The sequence below is a fragment of the Pan troglodytes genome, chromosome 16 (genome assembly GCF_028858775.2).
Source record: "Pan troglodytes isolate AG18354 chromosome 16, NHGRI_mPanTro3-v2.0_pri, whole genome shotgun sequence".
In the NCBI taxonomy this organism is placed as follows: domain Eukaryota; kingdom Metazoa; phylum Chordata; class Mammalia; order Primates; family Hominidae; genus Pan; species Pan troglodytes.
This window is the reverse complement of record NC_072414.2, coordinates 53,229,124-53,249,247: the sequence shown is the minus strand read 5'-3', so window position 1 is coordinate 53,249,247 and position 20,124 is coordinate 53,229,124. Positions and strand designations below refer to the sequence as shown.

The window sequence follows — 20,124 nt, the reverse complement described above, 5'->3', positions numbered from 1 at the left end:
GTTTCTTCTTAATCATATATCTTTCTTAGTCTTTTTGTCCTACACAAATTTAACAAATGATAGGTTTGCAAAGGACCTTATGAATCTAGTCTAGCCTCCTTGTTTGATTGACAAGGAAGCTGATGTCCGGGAGGGAAAGTGTTGCAGGAAGTCAGGGACCCCAAACGGAGGGACTGGCTGAAGCCATGGCAGAAGAACATAAATTGTGAAGATTTCGTGGACATTTATTAGTTCCCCAAATTAATACTTTTATAATTTCTTACGCCTGTCTTTACTGCAATCTCTGAACATAAATTGTGAAGATTTCATGGACATGGACACTTATCACTTCCCTAATCAATACCCTTGTGATTTCCTATGCCTGTCTTTACTTTAATCTCTTAATCCCATCATCTTCGTAAGCTGAGGAGGATGTATGTCGCCTCAGGACCCTGCGATGATTGCGTTAACTGCACAAATTGTTTGTAGAGCATGTGTGTTTGAACAATATGAAATCTGGGCACCTTGAAAAAAGAACAGGATAACAGCAATGTTCAGGGAACAAGAGAGATAACCTTAAACTCTGACTGCTGGTGAGCCAGACAGAACAGAGCCATATTTCTCTTCTTTCAAAAGCAAATGGGAGAAATATCGCTGAATTCTTTTGCTTAGCAATGAACATCCCTGAGAAAGAGAATGCATCCCTGAGGGTAGGCCTCTGAAATGGCCGCTTTGGGGGTGGCTGTCTTTTACGGTTGCAGCTGTAGGGATGAAATAAGCCCCAGTTTCCTGTAGTGCCCCCAGGCTTATTAGGACGAAGAAATTCCCGCCTAATAAATTTTGGTCAGACTGGTTGTCTGCTCTCAAACCCTGTCTCCTGATAAGATGTTATCAATGACAATGCATGCCCAAAACTTCATTAGCAATTTTAATTTCACCCTGGTCCTGTGGTCTCACCCTGCCTCCATTTCCTTTGTGATATTCTATTACCTTGTGAAGCATGTGATCTCTGTGACCCACACCCTATTCATACACTCCCCCCTTTTGAAAATCACTAATAAAAACTTGCTGGTTTTGCAGCTTGGGGGGTATCATGGAATCTGCCGATACGTGAAGCCTTTCCCAGACACACAGCTTTAAAATTTCTCCTTTTGTACTCTGTCCCTTTACTTCTCAGACCGGCTGACACTTAGGGAAAATAGAAAAGAAACTATGTGACTATTGGGGGCAGGTTCCCCCAGTAGGAAAGTGATTTATCTGGGAACTTTAAACAATTTGGCAGGTACATTGAGTGGTCAAGGGCAAACCTGGTGTCAGTCTGAAATGGGGAGGGGGCGATGGCACACGTCATCTCTGACACCATGAGTTGCATAATTTTGGTCATGCTATTTATCTTCTCCCTGTGTTCCAGTTTCCTCGACCACACAACGAGTGATAACAGTAGCTGCCTCATTGCATTGCCATGTGGGAAATATTTGTAACGTACAGGAAATAAGTATAAAGCACTTGAAGGGTGAGTGGTCAGTAGTCATTAGTTGTATAGCAATATCTAGTGTGTGCTGAAGAGGATGGGATGATGATCAAGAAGAAGGACCTGGAATTTGGACCCTGGTTTTAAAATTCTTACTTATTTTCACTAACTCATCTTTTTTTTTCCCTTTTCTTTTCCGTAGCCTGAGATTTCAGCCTAATCTTTTATTTTCATTTTATTATTTTTGCATTAGAGAGAAAATGTGTTGTGGGAAGAACATGGGCACTGGAACTAGACAGACCTAGGTTGACAGGCTATGTTTATTGAATATTAACCACAGAGCTTTGGTCAAACCCCTTAATACATCTGGGCTGTTTCTTTGCCAAGCAAGGATTCCACCACTCAGTTCCTAGCACTGAGGATTCCACGTGATAATGCAAGTAACAACCCTAGTATGTTTCAAGGCATGCTGATATTTCCCCCTGAGGCCCAAGCCCAAGAGTGAAGGCAGGGGTTCCGAGTCTTAACCACATCTTCTCTGGAGGCAGTGTTGGGGCACCCCTGAGATTGAAAAGTGGCACCATTTGCCCAAATGGATCAAGGAAGTACAGTCAAATAAACTCAAATCCAGCCTGAACACTTGGTTAAGACCAGGACTGATTGCTGACCTTGTACGATCATTTGGTTACAGTGCAGCTGACAGTGAACTTGAAAGACTGGCCATACTTCGGTCCACATTCAATGGGATGATTTTGTCTCCAATCTGGTAGGCTGTGTCTGCCCTCAAAGATCCCTTTGCTCACACTAAAACAAAGGGTAAGTTAAAGTGCCCTTTCAGCAGCCAAACAGTGAGAGCTGCCAGTAAATCTCAAGGCTGCTGAACTTGGGCCAAAGAAGCAGCCTGGGGCAGAGGAAAGGGCACTAATGGGGAGTTTTGAGTTCCAGGTCCTTCTTCCATTCAGTTACCAACTCTGTGAGTGACTTTGGCCAATTCCTCACTGACCTCACTGGTTTCCTCCTGTCACTTAAGGACCCTGTCTATTTTCCAAGTGTCTAGTGTTATGTATCGGTTTAATGAATGTCTTCAGCACCAGAACATTCCACCCATAACATCTTTCATGTTGAACATCTGCTTTTATCCATCTCTTGAAACACAGCTCCCTCCAACGCTGTGTCTTCTGTAGTGCCAAGTATTCTCTAGGCAATTAAAATGAATTGCAGGGGGTGGTTTGGAAACCATTTAATCTATCAGATGAAAAAAAAAACTGAAACTCAGAGATGTTCAGCAACTTCTCCAAAGTCACACAGCTTTTTGGCAGCAGTTCTAGGACACCTGCCTTCAGCCCCCTGCAATAAAAAGGTAGTTGGTGCCTGATTATGCATTTTTTGGTGGGGCATGTCATCAAGGAATAAATATGAAGGGTAACAGCTGTGTAGTCCCAAAGCTTTATTTTCTTTATTATGACAACATGTCCCCCGGAAGAAAATATTTGTGGATCTAACTTTTGGATGTGAAGTGTCAAAGTGAAATGTTATTGACTCTATAGTGCTTCCTACTCTGATAAATGTATCCAATATGTTCCCAGTGACTCATGCGCAGGGCAGATGTATCTTTCTTTCTTCTTCTTAGACACTGACATTTTTGTTGCTCTACACAGAGCTCCCCCTAATCTGCATATGCATCAATAATTAGCCAAAGCGTTATGGAATTTCATCCAAAAATTAATAATTTGATTGGTTATTCAAAATCTCAAGCATCCTGACAGCCAGCAATCAATTGAGGGGTGAAATAATATGCAGACTGATTATTTATCTTCTTCTTTTTCCAACAAATGAGCTCTCTATGAGCCAGACATCATATTGGGACATTGTGGGAGGATGTTTTTTTGCTTGATCACTATGTCTAGAAGATCCATGAAAGATATGAAGGATTTTCTAAAACATAGATTGGTCCTTAAAATATTGTTTTCCTTACACACAGAAAAAAAAGTCAGAAAAGGGGGTATGATGCAATATTTTTATTTTTACAGTGTCATAAACAAGTTTAAAAATATCCCAAACTGAAAACTGTGAAATAAAATTAGTGATGGAATAAATAACATGAAACATTTTAAGACTAAAAATATACAGAGACCCTTAAGTGGCAAAATCTCCTATGGGAAGAAACATTTCTTATAAACGATGAGGGTGCCAGTTGGAATCAGCTCCATGCATCGCTTTCCAAAATGTATGGCAAAAATAAAATAAAATAAACAAAACCTTAGAAGATATCTTTATAAGGTCCTCAAAACCTTTATAAGCTCCTTTACAACTTCTGTGTATTTATAGAATTTTGAGTGCCAGAAGTCACCCGAAAAAGGAAATCTTTCTCAATGTATTTACATATAGAAAATACAAAAATAAACAAAAAGCAAAATAAAATGTACATTATCTGAGCTACTGTCCTATGCCTTGGGAAGATAGATCCTAACTTCTAATGATACAGCAAGATGCTCCACTCCCATACAAGGATTCTTTGGAAATGTAGACAGCAATTAGCACCCACACCAGCATTTTCACTTTAACGATAGATAAGTAACACACAGAATCACCAACAATTCATTAGAATTCAACACTAAGAAAATCTCTGATGATACCTTTTTATGAACCTGACCCGAGGCTGCTTACTGGAGGGAACTGAAATTGCATCTGACACAGTAATGTGCTTTAATTGCAAAAGGTTTTAAAAGATGGGGAGTTCCCAAAATGAATGGGAAAGGGTCCTCCCCAAAGCAGTAGTCAAAATTACATTTGTTTAATCAACAGCATTTGGTTTAACACCAATGGTTCTTAGACTTGGCTGCTCATTCGAATTACCTGGGGAGCTTTTACTACTCTCAGCCTGGGCTGCACCCCAAACCAATTAAGCCACAATCTCTGGGGGTGGGACCCAGGCATCATGACTTTGTAAAGCTCCCCCAGTGATTACAATGTGCAGCCAAGCTTGAGAACTTCTGATTTAGCGATAAGCCATCCTGGGTGACTGAATGATTGTCCTCAGTCGTTCACTCCCCTGTAGTAGGGTTATGCAGTAACACCCTTGCTATAACCTCTTGGTGGGCAGAAGATATTTCCCCACCTTTTGACTGTGGATTTGGCCATGTGGTTTGTTTTGGCCAATGGAGAATTCATAAATGTGATGTGTGCTAAGATTTGACAGCTGCTTGGCAAATGGGCTTGCTCTTATGTGCACCTGTTTTTTTGCCAGGAGAAGAGCATGCTTCAGTCAACCACTGTCCTAGGAAGAGACACATACAGCAGAACCAAACCCAATCACCAGCCTGGAGCCAAATGTAGCTGAACCCTAGCCTGCCCATAGACATAAGAATGGGAAGGAAGTGTTATTGCTGTAAGCCACTGAGTTTGGGGGTGGTTTGCTAGGCAGCATTTTTGTGTAAGAGGTAACTGACATACCTAAAATAAGAAAAAGATTATTTAGTGAGATGGCCAACATTTTGGATAATTGAACATTTCTTCTTTCGTGAGAGAAAAAGACAACTTATAACTTTTTCTAAAGGAAGGTTTGACCCATCATGCCTGCCATGATGTAGCTTTTTGGAACAGTGCTATTGTCTTTGTCACCCTTCTGATCTGTTAAGCAGAAAATATTTCCTGCTGATTTCTTACTCAGTTTCACACAGGGCTGCCATCTAAATATCTATCCTCACCAGGGCAGAGCTGGCATTCTGAATCATCAGTGCCCCAGGCTAGTTTGACAGCTTTTTTTTTTCCTTTTCCTTTCCTTTTTTTTTTCTTTTTTAAAATTTCAACTTTAAGCTCTCTCCAAGTTTTTGTGGAAAAACAGAGAAAAAGCCCTCTCTATATAACTACTACCAAAATGATCAGACATACATATCCTTAGTTATGATAGGGTTTCTTACATGGTGCTGGGAATTTTGTGATTGTGCTGAAATAATAAGTCAAATGATAGGCCCACAGAAGTATAGGTCTCATCTCCCAGAAAAGCCCTCTTTTAGGATTTATGGCATTCCCATAAGTGCATTTATTAATCAGGTGGTCTTGAATATAGGACAGTTATTCTTAAACTTGAGTGTGCATCAGAATCATCAGGGTGACTCGTGACAGCACAGATTGCTGGACCCCACCCCCAGAGTTTGTAACTCAGCTAAGTCTGGCTGAGGCCTGAGAATCTGTATCTCTATTAAGTCCATCAGGGGACGCTGATGCTGCTGGTCTGCAGACCACACTTTGAAAACCACCAATATAAGGTGAAAAATTATGTATGTGTGAGATAGATTCCATGTGGCACATTGCCTTGACAGAGAAGATTCTTATGCATTTCCTTAATGAAAACATGTTTGTGTGCAACACTAAGAATAGGTCCACCTGGAGAATACAAATGGAGTCAGCAACCTCAACTTTCTTTGCAAAAAGTTCATCTACTCCCATACCCACTTCCCAAATTTGTATCAGTAGTCCTGAATCCAGCAAAAACAACTCATGAAATGCCTCCTTTGCAAGGAAGCCTTCTCTGATTTCTCCAACAAGAAATATTGGCTTCTTCTTCTGAGACCCTGAACCCATTCTATGGCAAAGTACAGGTGCTTATGAACTTGTCTTAGCTTTTCATAAAGGATGTACAATCTATCTGATTCATCTTAGAATTTCCTACAGGTCTTTCACAAGGCAGATACAAAATAAATATTTATAGATCCTAAAATCTATGAATGAGTAACCATGTGAGGATGGGATTAGAAAGTCAAAAGAGTAAAACTTAACATTAACAGTCTGCATTGTCAAATGCAGTGACCAGTGGCCACGTGTGGCTATTTGATGCTAAGTTAATTGAAGTTAAATGAAATTAAAAATCCAGTTCCAAGCTATACTAATCAAGACAGTATGGTATTTCTCAAAGAACAGACAAATAGATCGATGGAACAGAATAGACAGCTCCAAAATGGATACCCATAAATGTAGTCAACAGATCTTTGACAAAAGAACAAAGGCAATACATTGGTGAAAATATAGTCATTTCAACAAATGGTGCTGGAACAACTGGACATCCCAATGCAAAGTAGTGCATCTAGACACAGCCCTTATACCTTTCACAAAAATTAACCCAAAATGGATTGTATACTTTAAAATGTAAAACTATAAAACTCTTAAAAGACAGCATAGGAGGCCGAGTGCGGTGGCTCACGCCTATAATCACAGCACTTTGGGAGGTCGAGGCAGGCAGATCACCTGAGGTTGGGAGTTTGAGACCAGCCTGACCAACATGGAGAAACCCCATCTCTAGTAAAAATACAAAATTAGCTGGGTGTGGTGGCAGGCACCTGTAATCCCAGCTACTCTGGAGGCTGAGGCAGGAGAATTGCTTGAACCCAGGAGGCAGAAGTTGAGGTGAGCTGAGATCAAGCCACTGCACTCCAGACTGGGCAACAAGAACAAAACTCTGTCTCAAAAAAAAAAAAAAAAAAAAAAAAGACAGCATAGGAGAAAATCTAGATGCCTTCACATACATACACCAAAGGCACAACTGATGAAAGGAATAGTTGATAAGCTGGTCTTCATTAAAATTAAAAAACTTCTCTTCTGTGAAAGAGTGTCAAGAGAGTGAGAAGCCAAGCACTGACTGGGAGAAAATATTTGGAAAGATACATCTGATAAAGACTGCTCTCCAAAATAGCCAAAGACCTCTTAAAACTCAACAATAAAAAAAAAACCCCCATGAATAAAAGGCCAAAGATTTGAACAAACACCTCACCAAAGAAGATATACAGATGGCAAATAAGCATATGAAAAGATGCTGCACATCTTATGTCATTAGGGAAAAGCAAATTAAAACAAAAATGAGCTACCAGTCACATGAATATTAGAATGGCGAAAGTCCAGAACATTGACAACACTAAATGCTGGTGAGGATATGGAGCAGCAGTAAATCTCATTCACTGCTAGTGGGACTGCAGAATGGTACAGCCACCTTGTAGGACAGTTTGGCTGTTTCCTGCAAAACTAAACATACTCTTACACATAGTCCAGCAATTGTGCCCCTTGTTAATGACCCAAAGGAGTTGAAAACTTATGTTCAAACAAAAACCTGCACATGCATGTTTATAGCAGCCTCATTTATTATTGCCAAGACTTGGAAGCAACCAAGATGTCCTTCAGCAGCTGAATGTATAAACCACGGTACATCCAAATAATGGAATATTATTTAGTGCTAAAAGGAAATGAGCTACCAAGCCACGAAAAGACACGGAGAAACCTTAAACGCACATTACTAAGTGAAGAAGCCAATCTGAAAAGACTATATACTGTATGAGTCCAACTACATGCCATTTTGGAAAAGGCAAAACTTTGGAGACAGTAAAAAGATCAATGGTTGCCCAGGGTTGGGGGAAGGGAGAGATGAATAGGCAGAGTACAGAGGACGTTCAGGGCAGTGAAACTACCTTCTATGATACTATCATGGTGGATGCATGTCATTTTACATTTGTCAAAATCCAGAGAATGAACAACACCAAGAGTGAACCCCAATGTAAACTATGGACTTTAAGTGATTATGACGTGTCAATGTAGGTTCATCCATTGTAATAAATGTACCCTTTGATGCCAGATATTGACAGTGACAGGGCCTGTGCCTGTGTTGGGATAGGCAATATATGGGATATTTCTCTACTTTCTGCTCACTTTTTCTGCTCTAAAAATAGTCTATTTAAAGGGGAAAAATTCCAGTTCCTCCCTCATACTAGTTGTGTCTCAAGTACTCAATAGCCACGTTGGCGTGATAATCACATTGAACACATACATGGTTCTATTGGGTGGACTACTCTAGAATTTCCAAATCACTTTCATCTATGTTATCTTACCTGCCCCTCACCAACACCACTGTGATATAAGTGGTTTAAAAAGTCATCATGTCCATTTTATAGCTGGAAAAAATGCAATCTTAGAGAAAATAAATTGCTTTATGGCCAAGTGGAAGAATATAATCTATAAAATACGTATCAGACATGTGAAAGTTTCTAGAACTTAGTGGGTATGCAATCAATCGTACTCCATTATTTGTTGATTTATTAAGTTTTCTTTTTTATTTTGACCCTACCTCATTATTCAATCAATCTGTCAACAAATATTGCATTTATCACGTATTAGATACAGTGTTTGGCACTGGGGATGCACAGATGAACAAGTGAGACAAGGTCCCTGCCCTCAAGGAGCTTACAATCCAGCCTTCTTTTCCCTCGTGTGTCCCAAAGCCAGCCAGAGATACTAGTGAACTCAATCTCGGTGGGGTCATAATGGGTCTATGAAGGATACTAAGGCCAATGCAACATCCCTTCATCTCACCCAGGTGAAGTTCAGGTGAAGCTGCTGGAAAACACTGGGCTACAGAAGAACTGTTCCTCATGTCCCCTGGCATTTGCCGCTTGTTAAATGCTTTTCTCTTCTCCAATTCCTCAGCCCTAGTTCTAGAAGTTATCAAAAGGAACATTTGCTGCCCAAGACCGGGTCTTTCTTGCTTCATGCCCTGGAAAGATTATTAGTTGCTTTATGGAGGTCTCTAGGGCAGCGTAAGCCTCATCCCTAAAGGATTTTAACAGAGGCATACAATTACACTTAGTTTTGATGTGCACATCTTTACCTTTCCTACAAGACCCAATACCTTTGTCTCTGTTTTCCTTAGCATCCAGCGTAATGCCCTGCAAATAGCAGCAGCACAATTAAAATTTTGTGAAGTGACAAGACAGATGCTAACTTTTTTTTTTTTTTGAGACAGGTCTCACTTTGTTGCGCAGGCTGAAATATAGTGGCACAATCATCATGGCTCACTGCAACCTTGACTTCTCAGGCTCTAGTGATCCTCCCACCTTAGCCTTCCTAGTAGCTGGGACTACAGGTGTGTGCCACCACACCTGGCTAAATTTTTGTATTTTTTGGTAGAGAAGGGGTTTTACCATGTTGCCCAGGCTGGTCTCAAACTCCTGGGTTCAAGCGATCTGCTTGCCTTGGCCTCCCAAAGTGCTGGGATTATAGGTGTGAGGCACAGTGCCCGGCTGGATGCTACCTTTTGAGCCCCAGCTGAGCCCTAGAAATTACTCTTATTAAATTGTTATAATACCTACTATGAGCTGGAGATGGTCCATACCAGCACTTTCCAATAGACAATGCTATCAACCACACAGTAATTTTAAATTTTCTAGTAGTCAGATTTTAAAAAGTTAAAAGAGATGAAATTAATTTAAATATTTCACTTAACCCAATATATCCAAACTCTGATCATTTTGACATGCAATCAATAAAAAAGTATTAATGAGACACGTTACATTTTTGTACTAAGTCTTTGAAATTCAATGTGGATTTTAACAGTTATCACACATCTCAATTTGAACTCACCATATTTTAAGAAATCAATAGACACATTTGGCTAATGGCTAGTATTGGACAGTGCTGTTTTATACAGAATTTTATAACAACTTGTAAGATGCATAATGATAAGAGCAGAATTTTGAGTGCCAAGATTTCAGAAGGATCATCTCATCTAACCCCAACAATGTTCATCTATGGATGAGGAAATATAGGCATAGAAATGGTTAGTGACTTTCCCTTGGCCACATTGCCAGCACGTGGCAGAGCTGGGCGTTGACTTCAGGCAGTCTGAAGCCGTCAGTCACATCATGCCACCAATTAGTTGTGTGGCCTTGGGCGAGTCACTTTTCTTCTCTATATTTTCATTTCCTCACCTATAAAATGGGCATGGGTGGAGTGGATCATCCAGGGTGGACACTGCATGTTTCAATCTTCGTCTTTATTTCCTCATGTCTGGCAAGTCTGGCTCTCCTGTTACCACCCAGGAGGATATCAGGTTTACATCATTGATTCTCTGGCTCCTTCTTACCCTGGACTTTACCAGCTGGGGGACAACTTAATGACAAGCAGTGAGATGGAGCCCCTCCCATGCCCAAGAGCAGTGCTGCATTTTCATTGGTGTGTCTTCTATTTTCAGCACATAGCCCAGCTTCAGCTTCTGGATGCTTTCTTGAAAGAAGGAAAACTTGTTGTCTGGGCACTCAGTTTTAATTTTCTGTCTTCTTTGTTCTTGTGCATGTTGTAGAAAGCGCCATACTCCCAAGGAAATTCTACTATATATTTCCATCATTTCCCTTCTCTCCCTCTCAAGAAATGCAAGAAAATAACTGTCAACTTTTTTTGCATATATAAATTTTAACAGCATATACATGCTGATGAATCTTTTATCCAAGAAGGAAAGGCTTATTTCAAGTGATTGAAAGTTGAAATGCTTAGGTTTTCATTCTTGTTGGGTAATGGAATTACCGTGTGGACATGCTACTTTTTGATGACTTCATCAACTGCATTCCCCAAATCCAGTAACTCTAATGAATGCCTACTGTGTGCAAAGGCACAGTCCCTGCTTTTAAGGAGCATGTCTTCCACCAGGGAGGATAAAGCAAATGTTCAAACAACCACAATACAAGGTAGATTGAGCAGACCAAATGCCTTAGGAGGGGTGCACAGCACTAAGATAGTTAAAATATTTGGTTTGGGGTAAATCAGGGAAGGCTCCACAGAGGAGCTGTCATTTAGAATTAACTTTGAAAGGAAGGTAGATTTCAGTAAACAGAGAAGGCAGGGAGGGCCTTTAGGGAGAAGAGGCAGAGGCAACTATCTATGTATCATGGACTAGAAGTAGGAGGGGGAGCAGGCAGCAGCATGTGGCCTGGCCTGAGTACTGCACATGGATTGTGGAGATTACATAAGGATGTAAGACAGTTTGACAAACTCCTGCCAGGAGTGTCACACTCCCTATCCTCCACCCATGGGAGATAACATAAATCAATCACAGCCCACACCTTTCCACATGACGAGATTGACTTGCCATCCTTGGTATAGGAGTGCAGAGATAGGGAGATAGAGCCTTCAATACCGCGTTGACTAGTTAGCTGTTAATTGCATGGGCAATGGGGAGCCATTAAAGTCTTGTAAGTAGGGGAGTGACATGGTGGGAAATGAGAGCTGTAGTTCAGGGTAATTAACTTGGCAGTACTATCTGGAATGGATTAGAATGGTTATAAGACTGAAGGCCAGTTATTTAAGAGGTTACTGAGATGGTTTAGGTGAGCAATAATGTCTGGAACTGCATGGATGGCTGCAGAAAGGAGGGGCATATGTCATGTAGGTAGAATTTGTAGCACTTGGCAAGCATGTTAGGATGTGGAGAACCAGGGGCAGGAGCAAAAGAGAGGAGTCAAAGTTAACTTTGAGGTTCCCAGGAATTACCTTAGAGCAGGAGAAAAGTAATGTTACCATCAGGAGAGGAGCCTGGGATTGGCAAGGAGGTAGGGGGCGATGGCTGTGGTGTTGCAAAGAGGAGTTACAAAAAAACTGAAATTAGGCTGATCTCTTCCACAAGCATAGCTTTTCTAAGCCATTTTCAGGGAACTCGGTGCAAAGTAAAATAACCATTTTTAAGCAAACACTGTTGCCCTTTGTCAATGAGCAGAATCTAAGGAAGGCTCCCATCTCTTCAAATATTTGGAAAATTGGAAAGCCTTAATTAGTAATCCGAAAGGGAGCATGACGGAAGGAAAGAAATATAAACCTAATCACTGTGCTTTTCAGGTTTCAAATGCTTCCCCAATCCAGGTAATTTACACTTTAGTCAAAGTGATTGACAGTCAAGGAATGTATCTCACTCACTTTTATTTTTTCCCTTGGGGAAAGCACTTGAGTTCCCAATTGTTTTAAATTGCAGAAGCAGTAATTGTCTTAGAGAGTTAGGAGAAATGGCTTTTTGGAGCTGCGATCTTTTTCTGAAGGGAATATAGAGTCTATTTTAATTGATTCAGGTCATTATGACTATTTTCTAGATGGTCTTTTCAGGGTGACTAAATATCACCTTAGTTAAAGGAGAACAGTAAGAAACTCATTAAAGGTCCAAGGGGAACAGACTTAATAAAAAATGTTAACAAGTTGCTACTGGTACCTAAAAGGAAACCAGGGATACTTTTTAAGTCACTTGCGTCCCAAATAGAATTATTGGTGAAATTTAATGTGACGAGTATTTTTTAAAGTATTCTAAAATAAACATGAGGCAGCCAATGTATTCTGAGATGCTCACTGTCCCAGAGGAAGTTGTTTCTTAAACTGTACACTTTGATATATTTGTTTCCTTAGAAAAGTCAAGTGTAACAAGCTAGGTCAATTGCATCAAGAACATTACTAACAGGCTAACCAATGGTAAATGGTGTGAAGGCTGCTCTGGAAATCTGTGCTTTGATGTATGGGGAAACCCACACATCTGATTTGGGATGGAGGAGACAATTGTGCATTGTTTGTAGGCGCCAACAGACAGGCTAAAGCCAGGGATCCTTGCAGAGACAGGATTAAGGTATCAGGACTGTTCACATCTCATTTACATCACCCCGAAGAGTGGACCACAGGTTTTGCTGATTAGTACACAGACCATGGCAAAGGGCATTGTGTATTTGAAATAAGATCAAGATCAGTAACAGTAACAGAAACTATGTGTGAAATTTGGCATATGGCGGTTCCTCTGAAGGATTAGCTAACTGGGTTTCCCGCACTTATTATTTTTTAAAGCATTTTTCCAAACCAGGAAGTTAGCAAAAGAAAAATGTCCCCCAATTCCCTCCGCCTACCCCACGTTCTGAAGCACACATATTTATGCCACCTTCTGGCCTCTAATAATATTATTTATTGTCAAAATTTTGGATCCTTTTGAAAGGAAGGTGGGGCGTATTTCCACAGTGTCTTCGCAGGCAAAAGAAAGTGGTAGATTGAGTATGAAGGCAGAGAAATCAGGCTACTACCATTGGAATATTTTCCATTCTTTCAATTTGTATTGTTCCTTCATCCTGGAGTTTGCGGTCAAGGTAACGATGATGCAATTATCTGCTTTCCTGGAGTTTTAGGTACCTACTAGGGGATGAATGTATTTCAATGGGAGAAGGGTGTAGAATGATGCCTATAATAATACGAATTATTAGGAGCTGTTAATTATCTGAATGTTATCCGGGCATTAGTAATGCCTCTCCAGTATATCTACCTTTTATGGATGAGACTGTACATTTAATAGGAAAAGTACCAGTGGGAATTGACAATTAGCAGCCACGCTTGAGCTAGATGCAGCGTGGCATGTTTTATCCAGCTTAGATAGTCATCGACCAAACAGGCCAAAGTTTTCTTCAGTAGAAAATGCCCTGCCAAATGGTTTCTGGATCCTTCGCGGACAAACAGCAAAGGAGCTGAAAGCGACCTCTTTCAACCATGCCAGAAACTGTCCATGGCGCTTCTAGATTCACAAAATCTGTTTTAGACACAGATGTCTTTAACCAAGATTGGAAACCCACTGGCCGTCCCATCCCAAAGTAAAAAGTGCCACGTCCTCCCATCCTCCGCCTTCCTTGGGATGTCAGCCCCGTTCTAATTCCTTTTTAGTTTCTCCTCAGCCCTCGGCAGGGCTGGCAGGGGGCTACCTGCGATTTCCCAACGTGGACGTGGGCAATCGGATTTGTCTCTTCCCAAGCTGGCAGCGGATGGGGACGAGTTCTGTTCCCGAGAGAGTCTCAGAAGTAGGCACGGAATCATCTCACCGATTTTAATTTCTGTCCCTGGGCTGGGGAGAGGGGAGGATTGGGGCGCGGGAGGCTCTGCTCTCCTCCTCCCCTCTTTTCCCCACCTCCCAAAATTGGCAGCCAGTCTGTGGCTCTCGGTCTGGGGTCTGGAGGGTGGGGAATGTGGGTGTGGGGGCCGGCTGGAGAAGCTCTCGCTAGCGCTGCCTGTGGCCAGACCCGCCTCTTGTCCCCTCTCGGGCGCACACACACGTCCACCCAGACACTCCGCGCGCTCCCTCGCGCTCTCGCTCGCCCGCCCGCCCGCCCGCCCGCCGCCGCCTGCTCTCTCCCTCCTGCTCTCGCCGGTCGCCTTCTCCTTTTTTTTTTTTTTTTTTTTTTTTTTTGGTACCATAGAGTTGCTCTGAAAACAGAAGATAGAGGGAGTCTCGGAGCTCGCCATCTCCAGCGATCTCTACATTGGGAAAAAACATGGAGTCAGCTCCGGCAGCCCCCGACCCCGCCGCCAGCGAGCCAGGCAGCAGCGGCGCGGACGCGGCCGCCGGCTCCAGGGAGACCCCGCTGAACCAGGAATCCGCCCGCAAGAGCGAGCCGCCTGCCCCGGTGCGCAGACAGAGCTATTCCAGCACCAGCAGAGGTAGGAGGCTGGAGAGGGGCTGGGGAGGGGGCGGCGGGAGCCCGGGCGCGGAGCGGGGGGCGGCCGGGAGCGGGCGCCCGGGGCGCGGGGTCCGGCGGCCGCGCGCGAGCCTGCGGCGGCGCCCCGAGCCCGGAGGACCCCCCTCCCCTCCCCCCTCCGCCCCCCAGAAATGTTGCAAACTTTTGCAGCCCGTTCTCGGCTTGCGGGAGCAGAGTGGGGCGGGGGAGGCGGCGGGAAGGTTGACAGCCGGCGGGCTCACCCCCCTGGCTTTGATTTTTCTGCAAACACAGGAGGAAAGCTGCGTTGCCTCAATTAAATACGCTCCCCCAAAATACGGAGATGCGGGGAGTGGGGGCCCGGGAAAGAAACTTTTAAAGCGGCAGTGTCCTTTTAAGAAGGGGCAAAAAAATCTGTTTATGGCCACCCTCCTTCCGCTTTACCTTTTCTCCTCTTGACAGTTTCGGCCCTGGCTGCCCGAGTCGGGGGTGTGTTTTCGGTCCCTCTCAGATCTGGGCGGGGGGCGGGAGGAGTGCTCGACGTGGGAAGCCCCGGGGGTGGAGAGGGGGCGCTCCGGGGTCTGGGGGCGACGTGGACACCTTCTCTGGAGCACGGCGGTGCGTTTGGGATTTGAAGGAAGGGCCGAAGGAAGCGGGGTGCGGGCGAGCGAGCTGTTCGCCAAGTTGTCTGGCGGGCGCGGCGAGGGGAGATGCGCAAGTTTGCAGACCGGGGGTTCGGAGCCCGGCGCCCAGGCTGGCGGGGGGCGTGTGCGCGCCAACGCGCAGAGGGCGGCGGTCCTGTGGGGCGCTCTACGCGCATTCGGAGGGAGCGTCTACAAAAGCAAGCACCCAAACTTATTTCAGCTCTGGGAATCCTTCCCTCTCGGAGGTTCCAAGCGTTTCTGCAGGAACCTGGGGATGGTCAGTGCAAGTTGTATGCTGGTTGGATAGTGCAAGCAATGTTTTCTCCTCCCCTGGCGATTTTTACTCTTCATTTTGGTGTTTGGTCTGTGTCTGCGTGTGTTGGGGGGGATGGCGGGGGGACTCAGTTGCTCCCTCCTTTCCTAAAGTAAGCTGTTGAGGAAAGCTCACTCTTTCTTAAAGGTATTGGAAACTGATGTGTGTTTTTCTCGAGAGTGGGGGATTATTTATTTGAATGCGCCTGGAGTTTGCAAAGAACAGGAGGAAGCTACAGCTTTAATTACTGTTGTAAATAATGTATAAATCACGCCTGTCACTCCGGAGGAAGCGTGCTCGCGCGAGCCGCCTGGAGCTGGGGACGGAGAGGATTTCTCCAGCCCCGGCTTGGGTACCGGCCCAGCGCGCCCCCTCCTCTTGCACTCGGCTTCTGGCGGCGGTTGGGGAGGGCTCGGTAGAGGCGAATGGGGGCCCCAGGAACTGCTCCCTTCCTCTCGATGTTGTAGTTGGAGGTAGGAATATGGCTGATCATGTGCTGGCTGTTTTACAGTATCCCCCCCCCCACCTTAGCCACACCCCCTGTCCAGGCGCTTTCCCATTCACGGAATTCGAGTACAGTAAAAGCCATCAGGATGACACACGCGAAAAACATTTAATTAAAGGCGATTTCCAAAGGGTGACCGCGGCGAACCGCGGTTTCAGCGGGAGGGGGGCGGCGAGGGCTGGGACAAAAGGGAAGGGGATGAGGGCTGGGGGCCCGGACCTGCCGCTAGCTCGGTGAGTTTGTGTGCGGGGAGCTTTTGGCTGCAAAGAGTATATTTAGACCCTGAGACGGTGGATTTGGAATGCGAGCGGGTTATGTAACAGGGTTAATCAGAAACACTGGAGAAAATCCCCTTCATGTGTTTCTGGGGCTTTTTTTTTTTTTTTGGAATGGGGGGGACATAGTATTTAGGAAGCTGCACTGATTTTTGGTTTGTGCTGCCACCCTTCTCCTTCTTGACCCCCCCACACCCTGTGTTATTAACATCTTCAGGTGTCATTCTTGCCAGAAGGTGTTCTTGCAAGCGATCAGGGTGGCAGGCTGCAGAACCGACTAGCAAATCCGTAACTTGCTGTTCTTGCAAATTATGTAACGCTGGAGCATTCAGTGCCACCAGCCCCCTTAGGCTCAGCAAAAAGGGGAGAGGGGCATAGTAGGAGTGGGATACATCTTGCACAGCTGACCTGCTGACCCATATCCCCTTCCCCCCACCCTCTGCCCCCACCCCAACTCATTCTTTGAACCAGCCCCTGTCTGTCCCTCCTGGAAGATTTAATGGGAGGGGGGTGGTAAGGCCCAAACACTCAACTCACATCCTGCACGCAGGCACTAGGTTATATAACAGTCTGAATGGAAAAAGGAAGGTCAGAGATGGAGGCATCCTTTAGCTAACACAGCAGTAGTAATAGCTTCCAGAAATTATGTGCATTTGCAGACTTTAACCTCAGATGTAGCATCTGCTCCTCAGGGGTACCAATCTTTGTGTGTGTGAGCTAGGGAGAAAAAGAGAGAATGTGTAAGTATGCCTGGTAGTTGAGAGTGATTTGAAAATGGGAAATGTTTGGGTTTTCAGATGATGTAATGGAGTTGGCAGAATATGCAAGCCGGCTCCCAGAGTGTAAGCAGTAAGAAAATTGGAGCTGGCATCCAGTATTAATGTTGCATAAATTACAATATCGGAAAGAAATTAACCTACACACTAGGTGATTACGCCTTTTAAATACTTAAAACATAAAGGCACACAACTAGAAAGGAAAAGCAAACGTCATCACCTTATGATTAGCATTTTCAACCTCCAGGAGGGTGGAGTGGAGTTCTTGGCGTTGGGTGAAATGGGAAGCTTTCTGATTTGGGAGATACTTTCCAAAGGGTAGCAGGTTTAGCTTCTACCCAGTCAGTGTTTGAAGTCCACAGAAATTGTGGTCTGGATTCTCATGACATTGCAGTGACCTCATGAGACATTACCTAGGTAGACTTGAGGCTACTGTTGAATTCCTCCCTCTTGGGAATCCAAGTGTGGATGCACTGTGTACCTTTATTGCCTGAGCTTACAAAATCAGGTGTGTGGCTTTATAATCTGAAAGATGACCTTCCCCTGTCCATAAAACTGCTGGGAATGTTAGCAGTTTTAATGAAACTCTTCCATTTTCTAGGTGATATTAATGATAGCTGGTGTCACTCAGTTCCATCTTTACAACACAATGAAAGAGAAAAAAGAAAGGCAGGAAGCAACATGGGAAGTAGGAATGAAGCGGAAAAAAAACCACAGCGAATCTTTAATTTAACAAGGCTTTCAGGGACTTCAGGGAGCCATGAGCCTCGTGACATAACTGTTGTTAAAAACGCTTTTTCAGAATCTCGTTATTATATGTGCTTGCCAGAAGCTTACATATTTTAGTTCAGTGAAGTTATCCACACAGGGCTGTGTACCACCACACAGTTGGTTTGGAACACCAGTGCTGAAGGTTGAAGGCTTTTAGGGCCGGCAGACCTAAGGGAAAAATCGAAACCAAAAGATGGGATTAACAGTGAAAAGCTCAGTTGGGTTGAGATCGAACCCCCTGGAAGCTCAGCTTAGATTGACTTAAAATCAGTTAACAGGGCCTGTAGTTTATGTGTAGCCCTGAGGACTTCTAGAACCACATATTTGACTTTGAAAGTGCGTGGTCTCTCTTGCCCCCTTCAGTTTTGGCTGATTCACTTTCTAGTAGGTGCTCTTACCTAGCAATTTAGCGCCCTTTCTAGAGATTGATTCTCAGATCAGCTTTCCTCACATGGACCCGGCTCGCCACAGTGAACAAATGATGCCCCATAGTTTGAAAGAGCTGCTGGCTGGGAGAAAAGCCTTTGCCAGAGGGATAAAATAATTATTTTTTAAACTAAAGGACTTTAATTTTCCGGTAAATTGCTCATAAAAACATTTATAATAATACCCTTTAAAAATGTAATATAATAATTATAGAAAAGGCATTTGATGATAGTTATGATAACCTTTTCTGTTGCTTCCCCCTTATTTCTTAAAAAAAATTGAATTATTAATCTAGAATTCAAGTCCTGAGTGGTTCAAAACATCTATAGGAGACTCTTCTAATGTTAGTCACCTGCTGGAATTTTCCAATACCTACTGGCATGGTGAGGAGCCCTTGGCTTTAGAAAATGCCTCTACGTCTGAAACTGAAGTATGGAGCCTGCATTGAAGCCCCTAATGATGAGACCCTTCAGCTTGTTTTCAAGGTAGCAGAGGTGGGGGCTGTAGCACACACTTCTGACTAGACTCCTGAAGTGGGACACAGGGAGGTGTGAGAATGTTAATTGTAATAGATGTGCCTCCGGATAAAAATGTTCTGAGGATTTTTAGTGACAGCTGAATCACTTTTGGAAGCAAACTGCCCTCTGTCCAGAGCTAACCTTTGGAATTCGAGTGAGACAAGCCCATGGGTTCTTTTCCTTGGACATGTCACTTCTGAATTAAGATCCAGCTTCTCCCATTTTTGTGTTTAGGAGCTTGCGGTACCATGTTGACAGGACAGATGGAGTTGGAGGTTATTAGAGGTTCATATGGTATGGTATCTTAAGCATGTGCCATGTGTTCTGAGTTTACTCTTCCTTTCCCCCTTCATCTTCCCAGGCTACTTGATGAATTGAGCTTCTTAGCTTACACTTCTGTGGAAGCCAGATGCATAACTACATTTCCCAGGTATCTGGGGAAAGAGCTGTAATGTGATTGCCATGTGTGCAAAAACAAACAAAAATAAAAAAATTTATAGGAAACGCACCTCTCCTATTATGACATATCTGGCTGTTCACATTCATTGTCTCCCATGAGCCAATATACAGGGACTTTGAGGTAGACCTCATCTGCTCGCTCACAGATTCCTGTCCCATTCATCCCAGATTAGTGATAAAGTGTGCAGAAACAAGGAGAGTATTTTTGAAAGGCCTTCAAGTGTTGGAGTGAATACTCATCCAGAATTTGGAATACTTTTCTGAATATGAAGATTATCTTCCTTACTCAAAATTTAGGAATAGTACTCTCTGTCTCTCATTTTCTCTTCTATCATTTTTTAGCGGTTTTTTTTTTTTTGATATCTAATTCACGCAGGAAGTGTTGGTTTAGAAATGAGCTGTTAAATTTTTCACCCATCTTTTTAGGCTGTATGTTAAAATAAAATTGTATTTTTTAAATTAATGCTTTAAAAAAACTGATAATCAGTGTTTAACTGTTGATTAATACACAGTAAACCATGATTTTTCTCTAAGGGTGCCAGGACATTACTGATGAATTGGTTTTTCTGACTAACAGTAGATTAACCCAAAGTATTTTTTGTCCTTTACTTGTTGAATATGTTTTCTAAACGTACTAGTCCCGTTTCCTACTCTAGAAAGAACACTGAGAATGTAATTGAATCTTTCTTTGAGGTTTGAGAATCTTATGGTGCCACAAGGTCACTGTTCTGAGTATG

The 20,124-nt window shown here is 43.4% G+C and overlaps 2 protein-coding genes across 3 annotated transcripts in view; one reads left to right on the top strand and one right to left on the bottom strand.

Moving 5' to 3' along the window:
• LOC129137229 (serine/arginine repetitive matrix protein 1-like) overlaps nt 1-15,610 on the bottom strand; it is a 34,705-nt gene extending 19,095 nt beyond the window's left edge. The window contains exon 1 of the mRNA XM_054667626.2: nt 15,145-15,610. Coding sequence (XP_054523601.1) covers nt 15,145-15,520 — 376 coding nt within the window. The 5' untranslated portion in view covers nt 15,521-15,610. The remainder of the gene's footprint in view (nt 1-15,144) is intronic.
• RORA (RAR related orphan receptor A) overlaps nt 14,472-20,124 on the top strand; it is a 735,316-nt gene continuing 729,663 nt past the window's right edge. The window contains exon 1 of one of the 2 annotated variants that reach the window (XM_063795103.1): nt 14,472-14,704. In XM_063795103.1, coding sequence (XP_063651173.1) covers nt 14,539-14,704 — 166 coding nt within the window. In that variant the 5' untranslated portion in view covers nt 14,472-14,538. The remainder of the gene's footprint in view (nt 14,705-20,124) is intronic. The other variant, XM_001173408.7, reaches the window with a different exon arrangement.